Source organism: Pteronotus mesoamericanus, unplaced genomic scaffold, assembly GCF_021234165.1.
Source record: "Pteronotus mesoamericanus isolate MK-2021 breed Mesoamerican mustached bat unplaced genomic scaffold, CSHL_Meso_final scaffold_118, whole genome shotgun sequence".
Lineage (NCBI taxonomy): Eukaryota > Metazoa > Chordata > Mammalia > Chiroptera > Mormoopidae > Pteronotus > Pteronotus mesoamericanus.
This window is the reverse complement of record NW_026555301.1, coordinates 14666054-14688914: the sequence shown is the minus strand read 5'-3', so window position 1 is coordinate 14688914 and position 22861 is coordinate 14666054. Positions and strand designations below refer to the sequence as shown.

Here is a 22861-nt window from a genome sequence, read left to right as displayed (position 1 = left end):
TCTGCCAACATTAAGATATCAGATGAAACTCAAATATGATGGGTGGTTTACATACAGGGCACTCAACATGAAGTACAGAAGAACACAAAAGCGAGGTCAAAATGCCCCCAGCTGGTAGGCCATGCTCGATGTAGGCCAGGCAGGAGTGCTTCTGTGGTCAAACCAAGTAAGTCCGGACAAAAGGAAAGTTTAGGAGATCAGGCCCCAGCTAGTTTTCTGAATGAATCCTACCAAGAAGGGCAGAGAGAAGGTTCTGGGGAGGACAAAAAAATTAGGATCTGAAAAAAGAGTAACTTTTACGATTGCGTCCATTTAATAAAGTGAACTGTGTCAGACATTATAGTATGCCAAACACTTTATATACATTACATGCCGTCCACAGTCCCTGAGAAGTGAGTGATATCATCTGCCATTTTCAGTTAAATTAAGGGTCAGAAAAGTGCATCATAGAGTCCTTCTCCTCTAAAATGAGGGGAAAGGTGCTGGAAGGATTTAGTGAGGCAGCACATGTAAAAGCCCCAAGCAAATACTAGGTGCTGAAAAATGCACCTCTCCCAGAGAACCATAAGGCAGTAAGAAATTGCACCTACAGGTAATCACACAGAATGGCATGAAAATTAACTGTCAACAATGTTAAATACAAAAAATGATAAACAGAACGATAATTTTAAAAGATCATTATGGCAACAGCATCCAGGAAAGGTTAAAGGTAGGGCCAGCCTGGACAGAGAGAGACCGTTTAAGAAAATTTTGCTACAATTTATATGAAAAAAAAAAAAGGCCAGGGCTTATTCCTAAATTAAGGCAGCAATGGTAAGGACAGACAGTAGGAACTGAGGAATTAAGAGGTAAAACTTGAGCAAAGTAGACTGTCAAATATATACACGGGACAAAGAGAGAGGAAATACAAAAACTGGCCACCAGGGGACTTCTATAGAGAGCCATTCCCAGGGACAAGGAGCCCAAGAAGCCAAACCATGGAAGGAGGCTGAGCAGATGAGTCCTGTTTGGATTCACTCAGCATTAAGAACTATGTGACATCCAGGTGAGGAGAAGACCAAGCGAAAAACCCAGGTTAGCAACACCATGGTGTCTGATTGGAATGGAAGTTAAGGAGGCAGATGAGATAGCCAGGGAGCCATGCAGAAAAGGGCCTAAGATTAAATCATGGAAGATGAAAAGGACTTTCAGAAGAGCCTGGCACGGAGTGGCTATGTATAAGCAAAATCAGCGGCTAACAGTGGACAGAGCTCTGGGGCAGAGGAAGTATAAGATAAGGCCTAACATGTGTCTGGCTTTGAAATCCTAGAGATCACTTTCATTGGTGCCGTTTAAGGTAATGGTGGGAGTAAAGACCAGGTAACAGGAGGAAAAGGTTAGAAAATACAAGAAAAGAGAAAATGTAGTGTAAAATTTCAGTAAGCTGGACTGAACTCAGGAGACGAATTAGATAGGAAAATGCAGAATAAAGGAGCAGTATTTTTTTTCTCAAGGATGGAATAGACAAGTATATTTGCACTGTAAAGGGAACGGCTCAGAAGAGAAGCACAATTAACTTACAAGCAGGACCTGAGGAAACTGATGGACTGAGATCTATGGAAAAGCAGAAATGGGAACAATTCAGAACACTACTTCCAGTATAACAGGGAAGGAGGTGAGAGTGAGTGAGGTCTGCAGGAGGAAGTGGAAGAGGGTCTGGCTTTATCGATCAAAGGAGTGACAAAAGTGAATGACTACCTTCTGCTAGGAGTGAAAGGAATGGGCTAAGAGAACTGCCCTCCTAGGAAACAGTGAACATGCATCTTGGCAATCCAGGACAGTCAGGCACTGCCCAGCTTAGCAGAAACTATGGGTTTGCAGGGTCACGAATTGCAAGGCCTTGTGGTCTTCTCTAGCAGTGCTTGGCAGTTTCAGGACAGAAGGTTAAAGGTAAACATGATTCATCCAGAGCCAAGACTGAGGCTGGCATATATTAGAAAAAGATGACAGGAGAATAGGGGAGTTGAAGATCCTGGCAAGAGAATGGCTGAAAGGAGGGAAACGGGGGTCCTAGACAGACTAGGGACAGATGTGAAATCAGAAGGGAGGAAAAAATTTCAACAACTACAAGTCTTAATTAAAAGAAAAATTGATACTATGAAATGACAGTAGACAAGATGATGAAATTTTAAGTTCAACATTGCAAGCGGGGCTATAGAACAGAAGGATTGAATTGAAAAGGAAGTTCAGGTCCCTGGGTGGAGGCACTCAAGGCACTGGAGTCAGGCGGACTGTTATGTGGGCCACAGAACACCTGACTCACTAGTGCCTAGTGCCTAATGCCTAGTGCCTGGTGCCTAGCAACTAAAGGACAGTCCAAGGATGAGAACATGACTGGAGACATGAGACGGTTGGCAGGGAAGAAGGGAAGCACAAAAAGGGTAGTGGTGTGAGAAGACACACACACACACACACACACACACACACACACACACACGAAGTAACAAAAATGAAACAGTAGGGATGAGATGGCGTAAACCTCAAAGGAGAATACTGGGAGGAAGACATCCCATGAGAAGTCACTTGAGCCAGGGGCAGGGCCAGACCAGGACCACCAATGGAAAAGGGACAGTACTTGTGGGTGAGCAGAACAGGGGCTCCCAAAGATGTACAGGTCCTGATCCTGGAGCCCATGAATATTGCATCTCGTGGGTGAGAAGTCCACATCCTTATCCCTGAAACTGAGCATTGTATCTCACATGGCAAAAAGCCCATGTCCTGATCCCTGGGCCTGTGAATATTGTATCTCAAATTGCAAAGACAGTTTTGCAGATGTGATTAAGAGAAAAATCTTGAGATGGGAGATTATCCTGGAACATCCAGGTGTATCCAGTGTCACCATAAGGTCCTTACAAAAGGGAGGCAAAAGGATCAAAAACTGAGATATGACAATAAAAACTGAGGTTGAAGTGATGTGGGCCCACAGGCCAAAGAATGCAGATGGCCCCTAGAAACTAGACAAGGTGAAGAAAGAGACTCTGCCCTAGAACTGGCAGAAGGAATGTAGCCTTGCCGACCCATTTGGAATTTCTGACTTTCTGAACTTTAATAATAAATTTGTGTGGCTTTCAGGCACTAAGTTTGTGGCAATTGCTTAGAGCAGCAAAAGGAAATTAATGCAACACCTCAACTACATGGAATCCAAATTAAAACTATATTACTAAACAATAAAAGATCTATGAAGAAATCCAAGAAAGTTTCAACTTCTCTGATAGCTTTTCTCCTGAAACACCAAATTATTTTAAAAATGTAGAAGTGTCCCAGCTTTGCAGGGGCCAAAGCACATGTTTAGCTAATTAATCTACTCTGTAATCCAACACTGGCTGGGTACAGAGGAACATCTGCCAGGGCTAAAAAGCAGAGCCTTCTGGACTAGTAACTAAGGACAACAGGGATGTGCAGATGGGGGGAACTCACTACCACCAGAACAGACAGTTCAGAGCTAGGGCAAGCTGTGCTCCCTCTGCCAGGGGCCTGACAATGCTGCAGGTGTGATTCATCCCAGAGTGCTGGGGCAGGTACACAAGGAGATCTGGGTCTGCAGAAGTCCCGGGAACACTAGGGGTGAATGTCCAGTCTTCATGAAACTCCTCTACTGTTCCCTATTTTCCTGCCAATGTGAGTTAGGCAGATGGTGGCTGCTTGGCAAGTCCATGTTGCTGTGTCAGAAAGGGCAGGCTGGGACAGGTCCATCAGGTACATGAAAGGGGTGGATATTAAGGGGCACATGGAACCTGGAACCATGAGACTTAGAGAGCAAGAAGAGACACAGGGACCTTTGAAAATGGATAAAAATTGAAATATCAAGTGGAGGCAACAACAAGCAAGAGTCAAGGCATGGATGGTCCCGACAAACAGAAGAAGCTCTGTGTTGATGCCCATCTACAGAGGGGCTAGACTCAGGCCATTGATTTCAGGCTGACATATTTGGACGATGTCATAGGCAATAGGGTGAAAAGAATGCCTTAGGAAATTACGTGTATGGTCAGATGATGGGCAGGGAGAGATAAGAAGAAAAACATTTTAATACCAATTTCAAATAGAAAGAAAATAATTTCAAAGATTAAACAAATCCACATAAGCACATTTCACTTGTATGAAAAGAAAATGTTTTTAAATTTTCTGTCAACAGAAGGTATATATATCCTTCTATATTCATTATCCCAAGTGGTAATAAATAGTAGTATAAATAAAAGGGCTCTCCTTAAAAAAAATACAGAAGAGAATCAAGATGACAGAGGAGGGAATGGAAATCACACTGACCTCCTCCCAGGACCAACCTGGAATTACAATTAAATTGTGGAGTAATCAACTGGAACAAACAACTGAACAATAGTGAGAGAGGAGATGTATAACCTCAGACAGACAGAAGAATCAGCTTTAGCACAACTGAACTGGTAAGGAGTGCGGTAGAGATTTGAGAAGGCAGGCAGGGCACCCACAGGCAGGGGCACCAGAAGGTTATTGAAACAGCCAGTTGGATCCCCCTGAGAAGAGCGGGGTCTAAACCATGAGTGGGATCTCCAGCCTACAGCACCAGAGCCCAAAAAGTGCACAGATAACAGCCAGCTCTGAAAAGCAGCAGGGTTGCTCTCTGCCAGGACAGGCAGTTGGAGACACAAAGAGTCTTTTAAAGAGCCAACACATAAATTTTTATTTGCAGTCACATATGCTGGTCTCCAGCAAAGGTAGGGGCAGAGTGGGCTAGAGACTCCAGAGGAGAGACTTGGGAAGAAGGCTTTAGGGAGAGAAGAGAGAATAGCTGATGGGATCCCCATGCTAACTCCTCCCCCATATAAAAGCAGCCATTTGGCTCAGGCAGACCACTCCCCTGAGTGGCAGCAGTGTGAGAGAAACCAATAACCCTGCCCCCAGGAGGGACTCTGCCCCACTTGGTGACTAGACTAAGCCTGACTGCTGAGTGCTGAGTGACTAGATTAACAGCTAAAGGAGAGAGCCGCAGACAGTAGATTCCTGGAAGACTTGAACAGACTGACTAAAGTCAGACAGGGTCAATACCTGACATCATCAGAGGCAGATCTAGAAAGAAAAAACAGCAGTCTCCTACCACAGAAGTTCACACCACAAAGTCAGGAAATCAAGACAGATCAATTTAAGAAGCAGAAGCAAAAAAGAAGAGTCTCACAAATAATGGAAAGACAAAGAAACACCCCCCACTCAAAGGGAAAGGAGGAATTCCCAGAAAGAGAACTAAATGAAATTGAGGCAAGTAAACTATCAGATACTGAGTTCAAATCAATGGTTATAAGGAAGCTTAATGAGCTCAGTGAGCTCAGAGAGAATTCAAAGAACTACTGGGGAGCTAAAAGGAGCTTACTGCAAACCATATCAGCACGAAGAAGGACATAGAAACTATCAATAAGAGACAAGAGGAAATGAAGAATACCATTTCTGAATTGAAGAACACAGTGGAAGGAATCAAAAGCAGGCTAGATGAAGCCAAGGATCGAATCAGCAAGCTGGAGGACAAGGTATAAAAAAGCTCCCAGAAAGAGCGAGAAAATGAAGAAACACTCAAAAAGAGTGAACAGGCATTGAGGAAAATACAGGATGACCTGAAACGTAATAATATCCATATAATAGGGATACCAGAAGGAGAAGAGGAGCAAGGGACAGAGAACCTCTTTCAAAAAGTAATGATGGAAAACTTCCCTAACTGGAGGAGAAAAAAAGTCACACAGTCCAGGAAGCACAGAGGGTCCCATTCAAGGGGAATCCAATGAGACCCTCTCCAAGACACATCATCATTAAAATGGCAAATATCAAAGACCAACAGAGAATCCTAAAGCAAGCAAGAGAGAAAGAGGAAGTAACATATAAGAGAGCCCCGGTAAGGCTAGCAGCTGACTCCTCAACAGAAACACTACAAGCCAGAAGGGAATGGCAAGAAATATTCCAAGTCATGAAAAGCAAAGGCCTGCAACCAAGACTACTCTACTCAGCAAGGCTCTCAATTAAAATGGAAGGAGAAATATGGAGTTTCCCAGACAAAAGAAGGCTGAAAGAATACACCTCCACCAAACCAGCACTGCAAAACATGCTAAAGGAACTGCTTTAAGAAGATGAAGAAAACAAGTCTATGAATACTCAGTTCCTTTCACAGTCGCCAATACTTGATATTACCAATATCTGTAATACCTATTAATCTGATTGGGACTATGATGTGGTATTTTAATTGTACCTTCATTATTTGTTGAAACTAAACCTATTTTTGTATATTTTTTGCCTACTTCCATTATTTTTAAAAAGCTTTAAATAACTTTGGTATTCTTTATCCATTTGTTGATTAAATGTTTGTAGAATTTTTTCCCTAAAAAAACCTCAAAACCTATTAATCATTTTTTAGATGTGTTCCAAATATTTTCCTATTCTATTACTTCTGCTTTAACTTTTTTTATATGTAGATTACTGGATAGTCTTAAATATTTACTGTGGTCACATTGTCAATATTTTACTTTATAGCTTCTGGGTTTGAATATATTACTTTAGGGTAAGAAATATATTAGTTTGTATTTTCTCCTAAAACTCCTTAGATTTTACATACTGATTTTTAAACTCAACTGAATATTTTTTGTATCATGTGTGAAATTGGGCTCAATATTTGTTTTACTTCAAGTAATAGTGGTCCATGTACCTCATTTGTTGAATAAGCCTTATTTTCCCCATTGATTTGAAATATCAATTTAATAACATACTACATTGTTAGACAGATATATATGTTTGTTTCTAGAATATTCATTTTATTTCATTTATCTACTTGATTATTTTTGTGCTGGTGTCATGTTTTAATTGCTCATATTTTATAATGGATTTAAATTTTTTAATTTTTTATAATGGATTTTGACATTTAAAAAATAAATAAAATCAATCTGCATTTGAAAAGAAAAGGAGAAAGAAAGGAGGAACACCTACCTTTTGCAACAACATGGATGGAACTGGAGAATATTATGCTAAGGAAATAAGCCAGTTGATGAAAGACAAGTACCATATGATCTCACCTATAAGTGGGACCTATTCAATAAAATAAACTAAGGAACAAAATAAACCACAGGCATGGAAATGTGGAGCAGACTGAAAGTGCCCGGAGGGGATGGGGAAGGAGGACCATGGTGGAAAAAAGGAAAAGGGACTAGACTAAGAGCATGTATGAATGACTCATGGACACAGACAATAGAGTAGAAATTGACTGTGGGAGTTGGGGGCAGGGTGGGATTGGTGGCGGAGGGCAAAGGGGGAAACACTGAGACAACCATAATAGAACAAACATGATTTAAAAATAAAAAAAAAAACACACATTTTCTTGTTAGAAGTGGTATCTGATTTACATGATGAAGTTGATCATGTGGGCATGTGTGTATCTGGGTGTCATCTTCTAAATCTTGAATATTAATGAGGAAATTATAGATCAAAAGTAAAGCAATACTTTAATGTCTTTCGATAGTTTTCCATTTGGGATATGCAAACTATTTTAAGTGTTATTTTCAACATTTTGGTGTCAAAAGATGAAGAATTACATCTCAGCTGACTGATATGAACACCATATTATAATATTTACACAATGAAAATGAACATTAATAGTTAAGAGCATGCTGTCAATACAAAATTGAGTTCAGTCTTAGCTCCTTGCTTTTGGATCCTATTGAAACCTTTCAATTTTAAACCATGCTTTCCTCATCTTTGAATATAAACACTGAGTTAAATTAACACAGTACTTGAACACAAACACCTTCTTAGATCATCAGGACAAACTAGACCTAATAATCGGTGCCTTCATTCTTCTCATTCGGGGTTGGATGAGGTCCCCTCTCAGCATGGAATACCTATTAAACCCATTACTTGTATATTCCACTGAGTATTAACATTCTATCTCATATTGTTATCATGGTTTATAGGCATATCTCATATCCCCACAGAGATGGTAAGATTTTGAGAAACCATGTCATAAATTCCTTAGTGTTTTTGTCTACATCTTACATGATGCTTTGCACACAGAAAGCATTAAAAATCTTGAGTAGCTGGACTGTTAAATTATGAGTAAGGAGAAAGGCACTCCAAAATGTCAGACATGTCTGCTTTCTCATGTACTAACACTGTCACCTTCAGAGTTGACTGAGTTCAAAAGCATGAGAAAATCATATTTTAAGTAAAATTACTAGCCAAGGAATCATCAAAGACTGCACCCCCTCCTCACCACTCATCTCCACTCCATGAACAGTCTTGCAGACTCTGTTTATACCCTCCAAAGAGAGCCCACTCCTATCTTTACATGTTCAAAGACTGTCCTCTCACTTAGCACTTCTCAGTACACTTGTCAGATCTATATAAAGTCAAGGGAGAAAAGTGATATGACCCCCAGCTAATTAATACATAGCACCCAATATTGCAATAAATATTTATTTCAGGAACAAATATTCCACATTTGCCCCTTGGTGGTTTTTCAGATAACATCAGATCACAGGAGACACTCTGGGGGAGAAATTCTCTAGTCTGCAGGTGTTCTTATACTAGTTGATGAACCTTGAAGGATTTTGAAGGAGAAACTCTAAAAAATAATGTTAACACACTGACTAGCTGAGATACCTTTTAAGGACCTTCAGAGGTTTCACAGAGGTCATTCAACATTGACTGATTATGTGAGCTCACTGAACAGAGCAGACACTATGAGGAAACACGAAAGAAAAGAAAGAAGAGATCCCTTACCTATGGAACTCACATACTTTTAATGGAAAAACACACCCTAAGTCTCATCAAGTGACAGCAAAGTGGAGTAGCAGGGACCTGACTCAAGCAGGAATTGCACAGTTCTTAAAACTGTCTACCACAGTGGACTTCTATGCTGCACACAGAAGCCCTGAGGAGGTTCTCAAGCTAGAGATTTCCAGGCTCCACCCCTGAGGTTCCTGTGTAGTAGGTGTCAGGAATACCTACACATCTATGTTTTCCAAAGTTCCACACCTTAAGTATCTGATGTGAAGAATGGGTTTAGAACAAATAAGAGGATACTTAGTATTTCTTAAATGTGGGTGCCAGCACTTGGTTTCTCTTTCCCTGTTTGCATCATCTCTTCTTATTCTATTGCCATGTCCAGGATTACAATAATTAACCCTTTCACATAAAAAAAAGTACTAGATGTAACTCAACAGATATCATGAAAAGTCAAGCAAATAAAAGTATCAGCTACTTAAAATGCAATATAATGAGGCAAATATGATGTAATATTTAAGTACAAATTGGCCCTGAAATACTGAAAACACGAACTGAGAAAAATAGGGCACCAGAAGGTTTGGCATGTGGGTAAAAATGATCCCCTGAAGTTGCATGCCCCTGGTGCCAGTAGTCAGTTGGTCAAGCAAGTTCACAGAGGCTGCTCTGGGCACCTTTACAGTCAGGTAAGATATGATTTAGGGGTCTCGCCACATCTTTACAGTCAGGTAAAACATGATTTAGGGGTCTCACTTGTTGCCTGACCCACGACCTCCATGCAACATATCAAAACAGATTCCTCAAGCCTGATCCTTGAGGGGACATAATGCAAGTAATATCAGCTAATAAAAAGGAAGACTAACACTTTTTGAGTGTTTACCTTGTACATGTTGCATCCTATGTCCTGTACATGTACAATTTCTTTAATCCGCCAACAACCCAAGGAGGTAGATATGGTACTTTCCCTACTTTATAGTTGAGGAAACTGAGGAACAGAGGCACTGAATGACTTGCCCAAGGACATGGAGCTGGAAGGTAAGAGGACTGGATTTCAAACCCCGAAGTCCAGCTTCAGAGCACACATTCTGAAACATTAAGTCTTTGATTAGCTTTGTTTTGTCATTTTCTAGCAACTACAAATCAAATAAGTTGGTGCACTCTCTAGGCAAAGAATTTAATATTACTTAATTTTTCCAAGTATTGATTCCTTGCAAAAACATAAGACCTTCAGTAGTCACCTGAGAAAACAATTCAATGGGTGCTGCTAGAGCATTCTGTTCTTTCAAGTACTGGTCCCAAGACCACGTGTCCTGTGGAGTTGCTGAAGGGACTGGGGGAAAAAGAAAAAACACAATGAGTTTTCTTGAAACAATTAGTGACAGAAAATAATAAAATTTAATTGAAGATAAATCAAGGAGCAGGTGAATTAAACTGTTGATCAGAAGACCCAGCAACTAGTAAGAGCCTTCTCTCTTACCCTCTGTGAGCACTGAGTAAAATCATCTATCTACTCCATATTCAGCTTGTCCTATTTTAGGACAGGCTTGTGAATATATAACACCCTCAAGAAGACTGTTGGTGAACATTTAAACAGGTACCCTCTTATTCCTTTCAGAGAAGAGTGAACACAGAACACAGAACAGGTTCTCTAGAGGATGATTAGGTTAATTTTAAGGTGAATGACTTGAAAATTTTTTTTATAATCTCCTTTCACTTTACCTCTTTTTGGTGCGAATGTCAATCAGTACAACCTAACAGAGGGTACTGTGGAATATATGTCAAAGGCCTTAAAAAATATTCATATACTTGGAAACAGCAATTCTTCTAGGAATTCGTTTTAATACAATTATAGTGGATATGCCCAAGGGACAAAAACAAGGATTTTTATCTTAGAACTCTTTATAATAATGAAACATTGGAAACAAACTAAAGATTCACTAAGAGGGAGTTAATTAAGTGCATTGTATGGAAAAGTCATTTTAATAATTGGCCATAAAATTACATTGTAGTATATTGTTTATTGGCAGAGGCAGGCTATATTAATAGTACACAACTAAGTGAATAAAAGCAGTTTATAAAATAAAATGATCCTTTTTTGTAAAATATGGAATGGAAATAAAAAGATTAAAATTCTATAAATAAAAACCTTAAATGAAGTCATCTTTAGGTGTCAGGATTATAAAAAAATTTTCCCAATATTCTTTGTACTTTGTTTTTCTGCTTTTCAAATTTTCTAGATAAATACCTAAACTTTGTAATTCAGTAAAACATCTTTAAATAAGAAAAATCTGGCAAAAAGAATTAATAATTGTTTTAAATTTATATTCTATATCCTAGTAATTCCTCTCCTAGAATTATTACATGCTAAGAAAGTAGTCATGATAAAACTTAATAGTAAAAATTTACATAACATTATTACAGCAAAAATGCAAAATAAAATTAATATGGGAGAAAGGTTATAAATTATGGAAAGTATGTGTATATATGATTATGAAGTTATCAAAATCCATATTTTTAAATAAAATAACTTGAGAATTTTCTGGGATAAGTAAAAAGATCAAGGCAAGGACACAAAACATTATATATAGTATAATATTAAGTTTTAAAATACAAGTTATATATATTAAAACATTCACTTATTCAACATACTTATAAAGCACCTTCATTGTGCAAGGTATGCTTATATGTGTGTCCACACAGGCAAACACAGATGCATAGAAAAGCAACTGGAGCCCTGGCTGGGTAGTTCAGTTGGTTAGAGTCATCCCAATACACCAAGGTTGTGGGTTCAATTCCCAGTCAGGGCACATACAAGAATCAACCAACAAATGCATAAATAAGCAGAACAACAAACTGATCTCTCTCTCTCTCTCTCTCTCTCTCTCTCTCTCTCTCTCTCTCACACACACACACACACACACACAAATCAATAAATAAAAATAAAACTAAAGCAATTGGAAAGAAACAGCAAAATATTTAACAATGGCTATATGTGGGCGTTGAGATTACTGTAAATATTCTTTCCTTGTTATTATGTAGTTTTGAAATTCTCTACAAGTATTATTAACCCCCTCTTCCATACACAATCACACACTCAAACATGTACACACATCCTTGGAGAACACTGATCAAATTTTTTACCATTTATCTTTCTGCAAAATGTTCTCAGAGAAGGTAGAGATGGTCAGAACTGCATTAGCATTGGTGGTGACAGAAGGTAAGATACACCTCTAAGTCAAACATTTGAAATCTCTCAGGACAATAAAGCAAAATGATGGACTAACAAACATAAAAACCCACCAAGTTGTGCACGAAAAATTAACATTTTTTCATTTTAATCATTTAAAAATCATTCTCTGACCTCCTCTTAATGTGTCAAAAAGTATGCTTCCTACTGGAATAAAAATATAACCCAGTCCCTAGGCTATTAGATACAAAATAAATAAATAATATACATCATTTTTCCTTTGTTATCCATACATATCATTGACAAAAAAAGAGAATATGTTATGCTCAGGTAATACAGAAAAAACAATATCAATTTATAGTTTTAAAACAGACACAACAAAGCATCCACATTAATGTAACATTTACTACTACTACTATTTATCAATCACAACACACCAACTTGTTATTGCTAAGCAGTACATTTACTAAAGCATGATAATTTTTAAAGCATTTTAATTATCGAACACAGTTAAGAAAATTGTAGATTTTCCTTGCTTTATTTGAAAACAGTGAGATATCATAGTGTGACTTCCACAGAGCTCAGCCTGTTGGCCCATTATACCACTTAAATATTTGCTGCTATTTCTACAACACATGAGATATTTTACTTTCCCAAATAGAGAAAGCAATTTGATAAACTCTGAAGATGATCTAGTAAGATTATTCAACATCCCTATTTTTACATAAACATTTTACTACATTACGATTATATGCTTTACAAAAACATAACAGCAGTGTTGGCTCTAAAGCAAATATAGATATCTCATTTTCTACAACAGCTGTAGAAAAAAGATTGTGTATGGTTTCTCAATTTAATATTTTCAATTGTCATATATTTTCATTTCACCAAAAGTAAATCATATCTAAGAACTTTCATGATCACAGAAGTATGCGATGAGCCTTTTAAAATTTATCTGGATAAGAAAACACATCAAACAATAATGACTTTCAATGTATTAAATATTTTTGAAAGCAAGAAAACTACTCAGCAATATAGTGCTTGTAAATGAGATGAGGGAATACAAGTTTGCCTGCACCTGGAGCCTGTAGACACCCCTTCCCCTTGTCACTGATTCTATTCTGTCAGCACGTTTGTCTCTTTTCAGCTTGTTTCATTCTTTTTCACGAGGATTACATTAGCTGCAATGAACCAGTTTGGTTGCTTAGAATGAGAATGTAAGGTCATGAAAACAAGGGATTTTGGTCTCACTTATCACCATTGTCCCTGGAACTATAATCATCTCTGGCCATAAATATCCACTTAATGAACTACAGGGATGGCAGGCAGGCAGAGGGTGGTACTTCTGACTTTAAAAATGAATTCAAATATATTTATTTGCCTAACTCATTTCTCAATTTCCCTGAGGGAAGAAACCACTTATGAGACAGCACTGCTTCAGGTACCAAATTTACTTTATTTTTTATGCAGTTATCTCAGACATACTACAGATATGACCTTTGTTTTACAGAATATTGGATATACCTATAGCTTTGTTAATCCTAAATTCCTCTTCTTTTCACTATACACACTGGTTACAGAAAAGTGTTCCAATTATTACTCTACTGCCAAACACTAACATTAAAATGTATTTGATTGTATATTATCCATCACTTAATATACATCAATTATATGCCAGGTACCAAAGCAGGTGGTTGGCTAGTGTGTCCGTGTCTGTGTTGTGTGTGTGCGCGCACACGTCTATGTGCAATGTATATGTTCTGTTTATTCCTTACAACATTGTTTTTATAACCTTACTTAATAATTTTAAGGGACTGAGGCTTTCAGAGGTCATACCTCAAGAAAAGTCTGGATTTAAACATTTCTAGCCCATGCACACCAACTATATAACACTGCCTCACTTTAGTATATATAGCCAGGATGTAGCAGAAATATCTACTAAATTAGTAACTTGGACATTTAAAAGTATCATTAAATCAAGTCTGCAGGGAAACTAATAAGCTCCCTCACTGATGGCGGCTTTGTAACCTTGACTAAAACTTTTGAAAGTTACATCGATGATACATATTTATAGCCCAAAAATAACGTGTTAATACTGATCGATCTATTCATTCCAACTTTAACATTATATTCTAAAAAAATGCATAAGTTATAAATGCTGCCTTTACAATAGCACAAAGTTTTGAAAAAAAATCTAAATAGCCAACTACAGAGGCCAAATAAATTATGGTTATGAAGATCACACAATATGACTTTTGTAAATACTAAAAGGTAAGCACAGTTAAAGCACAGTTTATATAGACTTCAGCACATTAGAAAGCACATGTTCACATATGAATAAAAGCCATTAAAAAACAAAGAAATGAAAATATCTTGGTGAAGATGAGATTTGTCAAGCAATGCAAGACAAAGGATGGCAGATTTGGCCAGTCAGGAACCCAGCCTTTTTTTATATTCAATTGGCTACTTCCATAGACAGAAAAAAGCAAAAGCAGCTAAAGAAGCCAGCTCCTTGTGTCCCTTACACAAAACGACTGAGACAAAAGGGACCAGATACTGCAATGTGCATGTTCAGCTACCCTGCTCCTGAGGATTTTCAAGCTGCAGCTATGCTGTTTTATAGTCTGCAACTGAGTCCTAAGGGAGTGGTGGGTCAGGGGGTGAAGCAAAATGCCTCACTCTCATAAGAGGCCCAGAAGCCATGAGAAAACTGTCTCAGGGTGACCTCCCAGGGAGGCCTGTAGGCAAATGAAAAATAACCTGCAGTAGCTCCTGAGGAGCCTCCCAAGTTATCATGTTCCAGAAGAACCAAGAGCATTCTATCAAGATTCACACCACCCGCAGGTAAGCGCTGTCTATCGAGTCTGTTTGGTTATGTGCAACATTACCAGGACACCATGGTAGAGCCATTCTCCTGCGGAAGTAGATACGTTTGGCTCTTAAAAAATACAAATGCAACACTTCCCCTGTGGGAATAGGCAGGGCCATCTCTTTCTGTCTTTGAGCAGTATGAGGCAGGGTATGTGTGTTTCCTTTTCTCTAAAAGCAAGAAAGAGGCCCTCAGCTGATTTGCAGGCCTGAGGTGTCTCCTTTACTTAGCCTCAGTCAAATTTGCAGAGAGCAGAAATTGCAACTTCTTTCACAAAAAGTAGCAATTTGTGCCTGATGAAATGACAAGATGATACATTTACACTTTACCACTCACTGAATTTTGCTTTATTCTTCTACACACACCTTGAGATTTGTTGGTCTATTCATCAGCTTACCAATAGCAAAGGCTAGAAACTGAAAGCAAAAGAATCCAGAAGAAAATGTGTCCAAGACAGCACAAGTAATATGTCAATGAAGCAAGATGGTAGAAGCCAAGTTCACTGACCGAAGCAACATTATGAGACAATAACGAATCACCTCTAAGCGCGTAGCTTCTTGTTATGCTGTTGTTACTACGAGAAGTTCATGTCACCATGGACATGGCACATTGTGCAGTAAGCTTTTGGAAAAAAACAAACAAACAAACAAACAAACAACAAAAAAACATGGCCATGAACCAGCATCCTCCACTGGCCATAATTATTTTTCTTGTCTACAACCCCAGATATAGGCCTACAGAAACTATCAACAAAGGGAGGTAGATAAAGGGAATTGCAGTGGACCCAGCCAAAGATGCTACCAGGCCCATTCACAGTGGGAGTCAACTATAGAATTGTCCCAAGCTGTGCAGTGTAAAGAGAAAGAATTTAATCGTAGACTTCGCAGTGCAGTAGCAGGGTCAATTACTGAGAAAAACAAATCTACCAGTGTGGGAAAGCAAAGAAGCTAAGCAAAACATAAGCCAAGAAAAGGCAGGTTCCATGCTTGGCTGGCCTGAAGGCAGCATTGACTAATTTTCTTAAGGGTGTGCACATATGGTATTACTTTATGAATGTATAGCCGCACTTCCCTTAGCTGGGCTATGTTTTTACAGAGAGCAGAACACTGAGATACACAGAGATAGCTCTTGAAAGTATTCATTTTACAAAGCACTCACGAGATCTAAGGGGACTGCACAGCAACATCACCCCTGTAAAAGGAGCTCACACATTAAGTATGACATATCCCAGACCAGATACCCCTTAATCTTGAAGGATTTTTTTTTTAGATTATGTAATCCACAATTTTATCCTACTTTATCATTTCAAATCTGTAGTTCTGAATAACAGAGTTTACCTAACTGAATAAAAAAAACCCTTTACTTTGTATTTCAATTCTTTATGTGAATACTGTTTCATATGCATGCACTAGCATTTTTGTTTTCAATCCTTCTTATAAAAATCTAAAACATAAAAAGCATAGCATGCTGTTTAAATATGTAAAGAGATCTAGTTGTTCTCTAGTCCTATAATTTTTTTCAAACCTTAAATTTCTATCTAACATGACCTCATTTTTACTTACTAAGATATCCTGTGAGAACCCTGGTATTAGAAGCCCCAGAGTGGAACTGCTCTGTCCACTTCACCCTCTGCCCACTCAGCCATGACCTGTCGCCCTCAGAGAGCACAGATTAAAAAATCGCTGTAGATCAATGCCTCACTTTGGCAATAAGAACATTCAGTTCTAGGAAACTGCACAATATTTATTAGTAATTTCCTGAACTAAAATTAAAAATGGCAATAGGTAAAGAATGAATAAATTATCATTCTTAAGGATAGAACCATGTAATCTCATGTCTCAGAGCAATAAGTTTCTTTTTTTGTCCAAACTTTCATTGTATTTTTTTTCCATTACCATGTAGTCCCCTATACCCTCCCCCACCGCACACAATCCCCACACTATTATCCATGTCCATGAGTCCTTTTTCCTTTTAAGCAATACCTTTCTAATTCAATAGCTGTAAAACAACCCTTCACACCAATACTTCCACTTCATTTCAAAAGTTACACTGCATATGGCTCCTTCAGGTAACATCTTAGAATGTGAGAGAATCAATTGTTGGTAGCAACTAACGAATTTTACAACTTTCTGGTATAAATAATGCTTTCTTTTGTGGTACCAACTAGAAATGATACAATTTTCCTAATGTTAACAATTTATCACTCCTGGGTAATAGCCCCCTGAAGCTGTAGCTCCCTAAATATAACTCACTTCCACACTCACATTTTAATAACTCTGCCACATCACTATAGCAAGGACTTCTCCTAAAACATTTTTCATTTGCACATTCAGGCTGCTTCTCATTTCAGTACAACTGAACTTAAAAATCATGACTGCTCATCTTCCTTAGCAAAGCAGGTACTTACTGAGTGTTGGGAGACAGAGAATTGCACTCTTGTCCTCATATGGCATTTATTCTAAGGGAGAGACACACAGTGCAGACAAATGCCACCTCCCCACCTAACATATGGCAGGACTCAATGTTTTGGTGAATAAACAAGCAGGCAAAGAGTTCTAATACGCACCAGTTAAAAAACCCAAACAATGTGCCTGGGAACAAATGAAGAAGGATTAATTCTGAACAGAGAAAGCTTCCTGGAGGCCCCTGCTTTTTTAGACAAACAAATTTAGCAAGCAATGCAGGGAGGAGCAATAGGAGCAGAGCAAGAGAGACTGGAAAGGGAAGAACTCCTGCCAAGTCCAGTCTTATCCAGTAAGCGTTCACATAGAGCTTGCAGAGGTAACCGGACAGAAGGCTGAATTGCTGGATTAGGAGAAGGCAAAATAAGATCATGAAGGGTCTTGAAAGTCTGCCTGAGGAGTCTGATCTTTATTCTGGTAATATAGAAAAGCATTAGGGACTTCTGAGTTCCAAATTATATCATCAGAATTTACTAATCAGTCATAGGTAAGAATGAAACCGATGTGAGAGATGAAGACTAAAGACTGAAAATGATAACACAACCATCTTGGCAAGAGATAATGTGCGTGTTCTCTAAAGAAAGGTAGGAACAAAATTGAGAGACAATGCAGAAAATCAATAGACTTTGGAAAAAAAAAATGCTTACAGGGGTGGGGTGGTCTTCAGGTTCAATCCTGGTAACCAGAAAGAGATGAGCAAATTAAGGGAAGTAACATAGAACGACACAGACGAGATGGAATTATTTTCAGAGGTGATGAATTTTAAGTATCTGGAATAATCTGGGTACACACACACACACACACACACACACACACACACACCCCAAAAGGTAATTCCAATTTTTTCAGAAAGAGGCAACAAAGGAGAAATACTGAGGAAGAACCAAAGACAGAACATGAATGTCCACAATGGAGGTTAGTAAAGGAGCTGGGGAAGAAGCATGAGGAATAATCAGGGTTGGAATGTACCCCAAGGAAGTGTACAGACAGGAAGCCAAGGGGCAAGGGTTTCCCAGGGGCTGGAGAATCAGCATAATCAAGTATTGAAGAAGGCCGAGTAAGAAGAGAAAGACGGGAGAAGAAGCTATGGGATTTGATAGCTAGGGTGCCATTGTGACCTCGCAGAGAGAGTTCAGTGGAAGGGTGAATTATGAAAAGGAAGAATTGAGAAAGCAGCAAGTGTGGACCTCACTTCGAGAAATTTATAAATGAAGAGGCAGAGACAAGTAACAGGAGGGCTTGAGAGGAAAAAACACAGTCAAGGAAAAATAATTCTTTCTTTTCATTTTTTTTCTTTTTTTAAAAGAAATACAGAAAGAGAAAATTTTGGTTCATCAACTAAGGGAAATGAACATAGAGAAGTGAGGCTCTTAGAGAATGGGGGAGAAAAGGAGAACAGAGAGAATGTTTTAAGGACACAGGTAGAGGAAGGATCCTGAGATGAAAGGACAAGTGATGAATGAGATTAAAAACAGTGGACTTTTAGAGAGCTAGGGAAGAAGACAGAACACATTACACTGGGTGCCCTTGATCTCCTTCATGATGCAGGAGGCTATCTGCTAAGCACCAAGCAAAGGGACAAAGCCAGCCCCGTTTGCAATTGTGGCACCATTTGCCTAGTAGGCCTGAGACCGTGTTAAACATGGTTGCCATTTTACTCTTCTGAGCTTATGTCCCCAGGACTAGAGGTCACTGGAAAGCAAGAGCAGAACTAAAGGCTCCCTACAGCCACAGGCAGAAGATAACATTGGAACAAACAGCCCAGGGGCCACGCTAACCCAATTATAATCTAATAAAAGCTCAAAGTCCCCACACCTCCAGGCTGGTGTATCTCTCCACACTGAGCCCCTCACCTTTCTTGGAGAGTGAATAAAAACTTTATTCTGTACACTTTCTTCTCTCTGTGAATTCTTTCACAGCTTGAGACACCGACCACCCTAACACCAAGGTTAGAGTGGTTTTATTGGAAGTACTAGGAAAGAGAGAGATATGGAAATTCAACTAGGACTGAAAAAAGGAATACTAAGCAGTCCTGAGAGCCCCCCTCAGATAAGCTGAGACTCTGCAGAGGGGCAACTGGCACCAAGGGACTTTCTCCATCAGTTCTTGGCAGTCTGAGAATGGGGGCAGATGGGGAAGTTTGCAGACAGCTGGGAACTGATGAGGAGATGGCCAAGTGGATGAGAGACGCTAAGCCAGGAAAACATAAAATAAAATGTTCAAAGGGCCCTAACTAGCTTCGGAGGCATCTGAAAACAACTGGCAGAGAACAAGAAACAATGAAAGAGCTAAAATACAAGATAATGATACTTTTTAAAAGCTTCCAAAGAATTGCAGAAATGAAGGGAATTGAGGGTTATGTGGGTATGATCAAGAGGATGACTTCAGAATTCCAAATATGGTGAATCAAGTTTATTCCATACAACATCTATGTCTGGCACTATGCTCAGATGTTGCAGGGAGTTGACAGAAGAACAATACAGGGAAATAACATTGGAAATCTGGGTTCAGCAGAGAAGAAAGGTGCGTGTAAGTAAGTTATTCGAATATGGCGGTTTCCAAGTGTAGTCTTCTCTCCTAGGAACTTGTTAGAAATGCAAATTTTGGAGGACCTACCCCAGGCTTACTGATTCAGATACTCTGAGGGTGGGACCTGCAATCTCGTCTCACAGGCCTTCCAGGTGACTCTAATGCAGCTGGTGTTTAAAAACCACTGCCCCAGAGTGAGGGCTGGATTCCTGCTGCAGAGAAGTCCAACCTTGTGATGAGAACAAGTTTCACAGCATGTGCCTATGGCATTGTGTACCGGAAATGGTCGTCTTCAGAAGTGACAAGCTCAAACAGCCAAGAGAAAATGGTGACAGAGGAATCATGTACTGCAAGACAGAGAAAACCAATGTGAGCAAGGGGCTCATTGACTCAACAAACAGGGTCTTCTATGACACAGACCCTATGTTAGGTAGTAATGATTCATGAAAACATAGAGATACTTTTGCTCTTTAGCAGCTTGCCCCTGAGTGGGGAAGCAGATAACTATTATGCAACAAGAAGAATCCAACTGCACAGACATGAGCTAAGGGCTATGAGAACAAAGTAGAACAATCAACATTGTCTTGAGGACACTTCATTCAGTTTTCATTTTATTCAACAAATATTAATTGAATGCATACTGTGTACTAGGAGCTTATAATACAACATAAAAAACCCAAAAATCCATATCTTTATCCACCATAAATTCTGTGCAAAGACAGATAATAAACAAGATAAAAAACTAAAGTGCACAGCATGTCAGATGGCAGTAAGTGTTACAGAGAAAATAAAGCCGAGAAATGGGTTAGGTGATATGAGCAGGAGAGGAACTGTAATTTTTATATATGTTGATTTTCCATCACAAAAAAATGGAGGCAAGAAAACAAATATGTTTGAAGCACCGAGAGCCACAAAACTGTCAAGTAAAATATTATGCACGGAAGGTAAACATACTCCAAAAAAATGAGTCAAATAACAAAATTTTTAGACTTAATAAAAACTGATTTTAATATGTTTATCATTTCTTCTATAGAATACAGCTTCTACTCTTGACTGAGTATATCCTCACACCCAGACGGTTCCTTCAGTCTCCCAAAAATACTCTTGTGAAACCTTTTATTCTTTTAAACATTTACGTCTTTACGCTTTTTAGAATTTCTTTCTATATAGATAGGCAGTTTGGCAAGCATAAGCTATTAAATAATCCATGCTTTTTCCACCTGAATTTATTTGCCACCCTTCTTATATGTTATATTCTCACATCTCTTTCTGTTTTGCTTTGTTTTTTATTCTATTCCACAGAATCTTGGGCTATTACTACACAACCAGAAGTTGGGGATTTCAGTATAAAATGTCTTTATCTAATTTAAACTAAAACCAGTTGGGGTTCTATTTTGGGACTGAATTAAATACTAATTTGAGGAGAATTAATATTTTTATGGTATATTTTTTCATTCATTCAGATATTCACATGTACCAATAAGATTTTCTAGTTGTGTTTATATGACATACTTCACTTTTCTTACTCAATTTATTATAAATATTTTATACTTTATTGCTTTTACAGATGCAATATTGTTGTTTTCTATTTCTAAGTGCTAATGACTGACATAAAGAAAATTAAGCTAATGACTTTTTATATTTATCCTCTATCAAACCACCTCAACATTCTTGTATTAATTCTAGTAGCTTATAATTCGATTTTTCTGGGGTTTCTAAGCATAAAATCATATCATATCTCAATTGAGATCAGTTCAGATGGACAAATGTGGAACAGAAGAATGAAGATAAGAAGAAATTCATAAATAGATGAAGGGGTCACTTTAACAAGAGGGCTGAATGATGATCAGGATTCCTGAGTGGGCCTACTTCTGTCACTAGAAGAGAGGAAAGAACTAAAGAATCTCAAAAAAAAAATCTGAACATTGAAATATTCAGGTGATGGTGAAGGTTATAGTAAAGAGCACATTTATATGCAGATTTCCCAATGTTATCTGATTTGCTCCTTGATGCAGGGCAAGCAGGTCTAGGAAAATAATTTTCATCACTGAGGTTCCTTAAAGAAGAACCCCATAATTATGGGTAGATATTAAAATACTCTCCTTTGAATTCCACCCTGTTAAGTCATCGAATTAACACCCATTTATATAAGATGGCTATATTCTCTTTAGAAAGTGATTAAAACATATTGCCCTTGACCTTTATCCTAGAGAGAGCTAATGAAATCTGTTAAATATAATATAGCTCCAGTTGATATTGCTACTTTTATTAACTTAATTAGTTCTATGAAAATTTAAACTTTTCTATATTCACGATATCCCTGCCAGGCTGTAATTAATGGACATACTTAAAATATTATTCAAGATTGTTTTTTCTCCCGACACTGAAAGTTTTTAAAATAAATTCTTTTCCAAATCATATCTTAATCTCATAACTTTCTACCCTTTCAAAGCAGTAAGCATTCTCAGTGAATGTAAATTTAAAATTCATGAAGGAAGACTGAGTTTCAGTTCACCAGCAGACCATTTTGGGCACTGAAAAACAGTTTTATTAGTTGAAAGATAAATTAGCACTGTTTAGAGGAAAGTTTTAATATAAAAACATCTAGAATAGTTTTATAAAATTACACTCCTAGAAAAGTACATTCAAAGCTATCAGTAAAGGTTCCAATAATCCCCTCCGGCATCTACAGAGTTCTTTAGATCTCTTTTACAATAAGAGACCCCCTCAGTGCTGACTTGAATTATAATGTTGTATAAATGCAAGAAGAAATTGTAATAACTGGAGACCTAATGACTAACAAACCCTAAACTATGTGTGAAAGAAGCTCAATAATGGCACTGTTCCCTCAGCAACAGGTACAAAATAATTCCCATCTCCTGCAAGAAAGTGCAAAGCGACTCTGCAAGATAGAACCTGTGGTCCGCAGAGTAATAGCCTCCCAAAGATGCCCATATCCTAATCCTTAGAGACTGTGATTATGTTACATCATATGGCAAGAGAGATTTTGCAGATGTGATGTATTAAAATCCTTGAGATGGGGAAGTTATC

General features: G+C 38.3%; 1 protein-coding gene across 2 annotated transcripts in view; it reads right to left on the bottom strand.

The window, feature by feature from the left end:
• Positions 1 to 22861, bottom strand: part of L3MBTL4 (L3MBTL histone methyl-lysine binding protein 4) — a 338998-nt gene that overhangs the window by 288205 nt on the left and 27932 nt on the right. For both annotated transcript variants that reach the window (XM_054587391.1, XM_054587390.1), the window contains exon 3: positions 10002 to 10093. In XM_054587391.1, coding sequence (XP_054443366.1) covers positions 10002 to 10093 — 92 coding nt within the window. The remainder of the gene's footprint in view (positions 1 to 10001; positions 10094 to 22861) is intronic.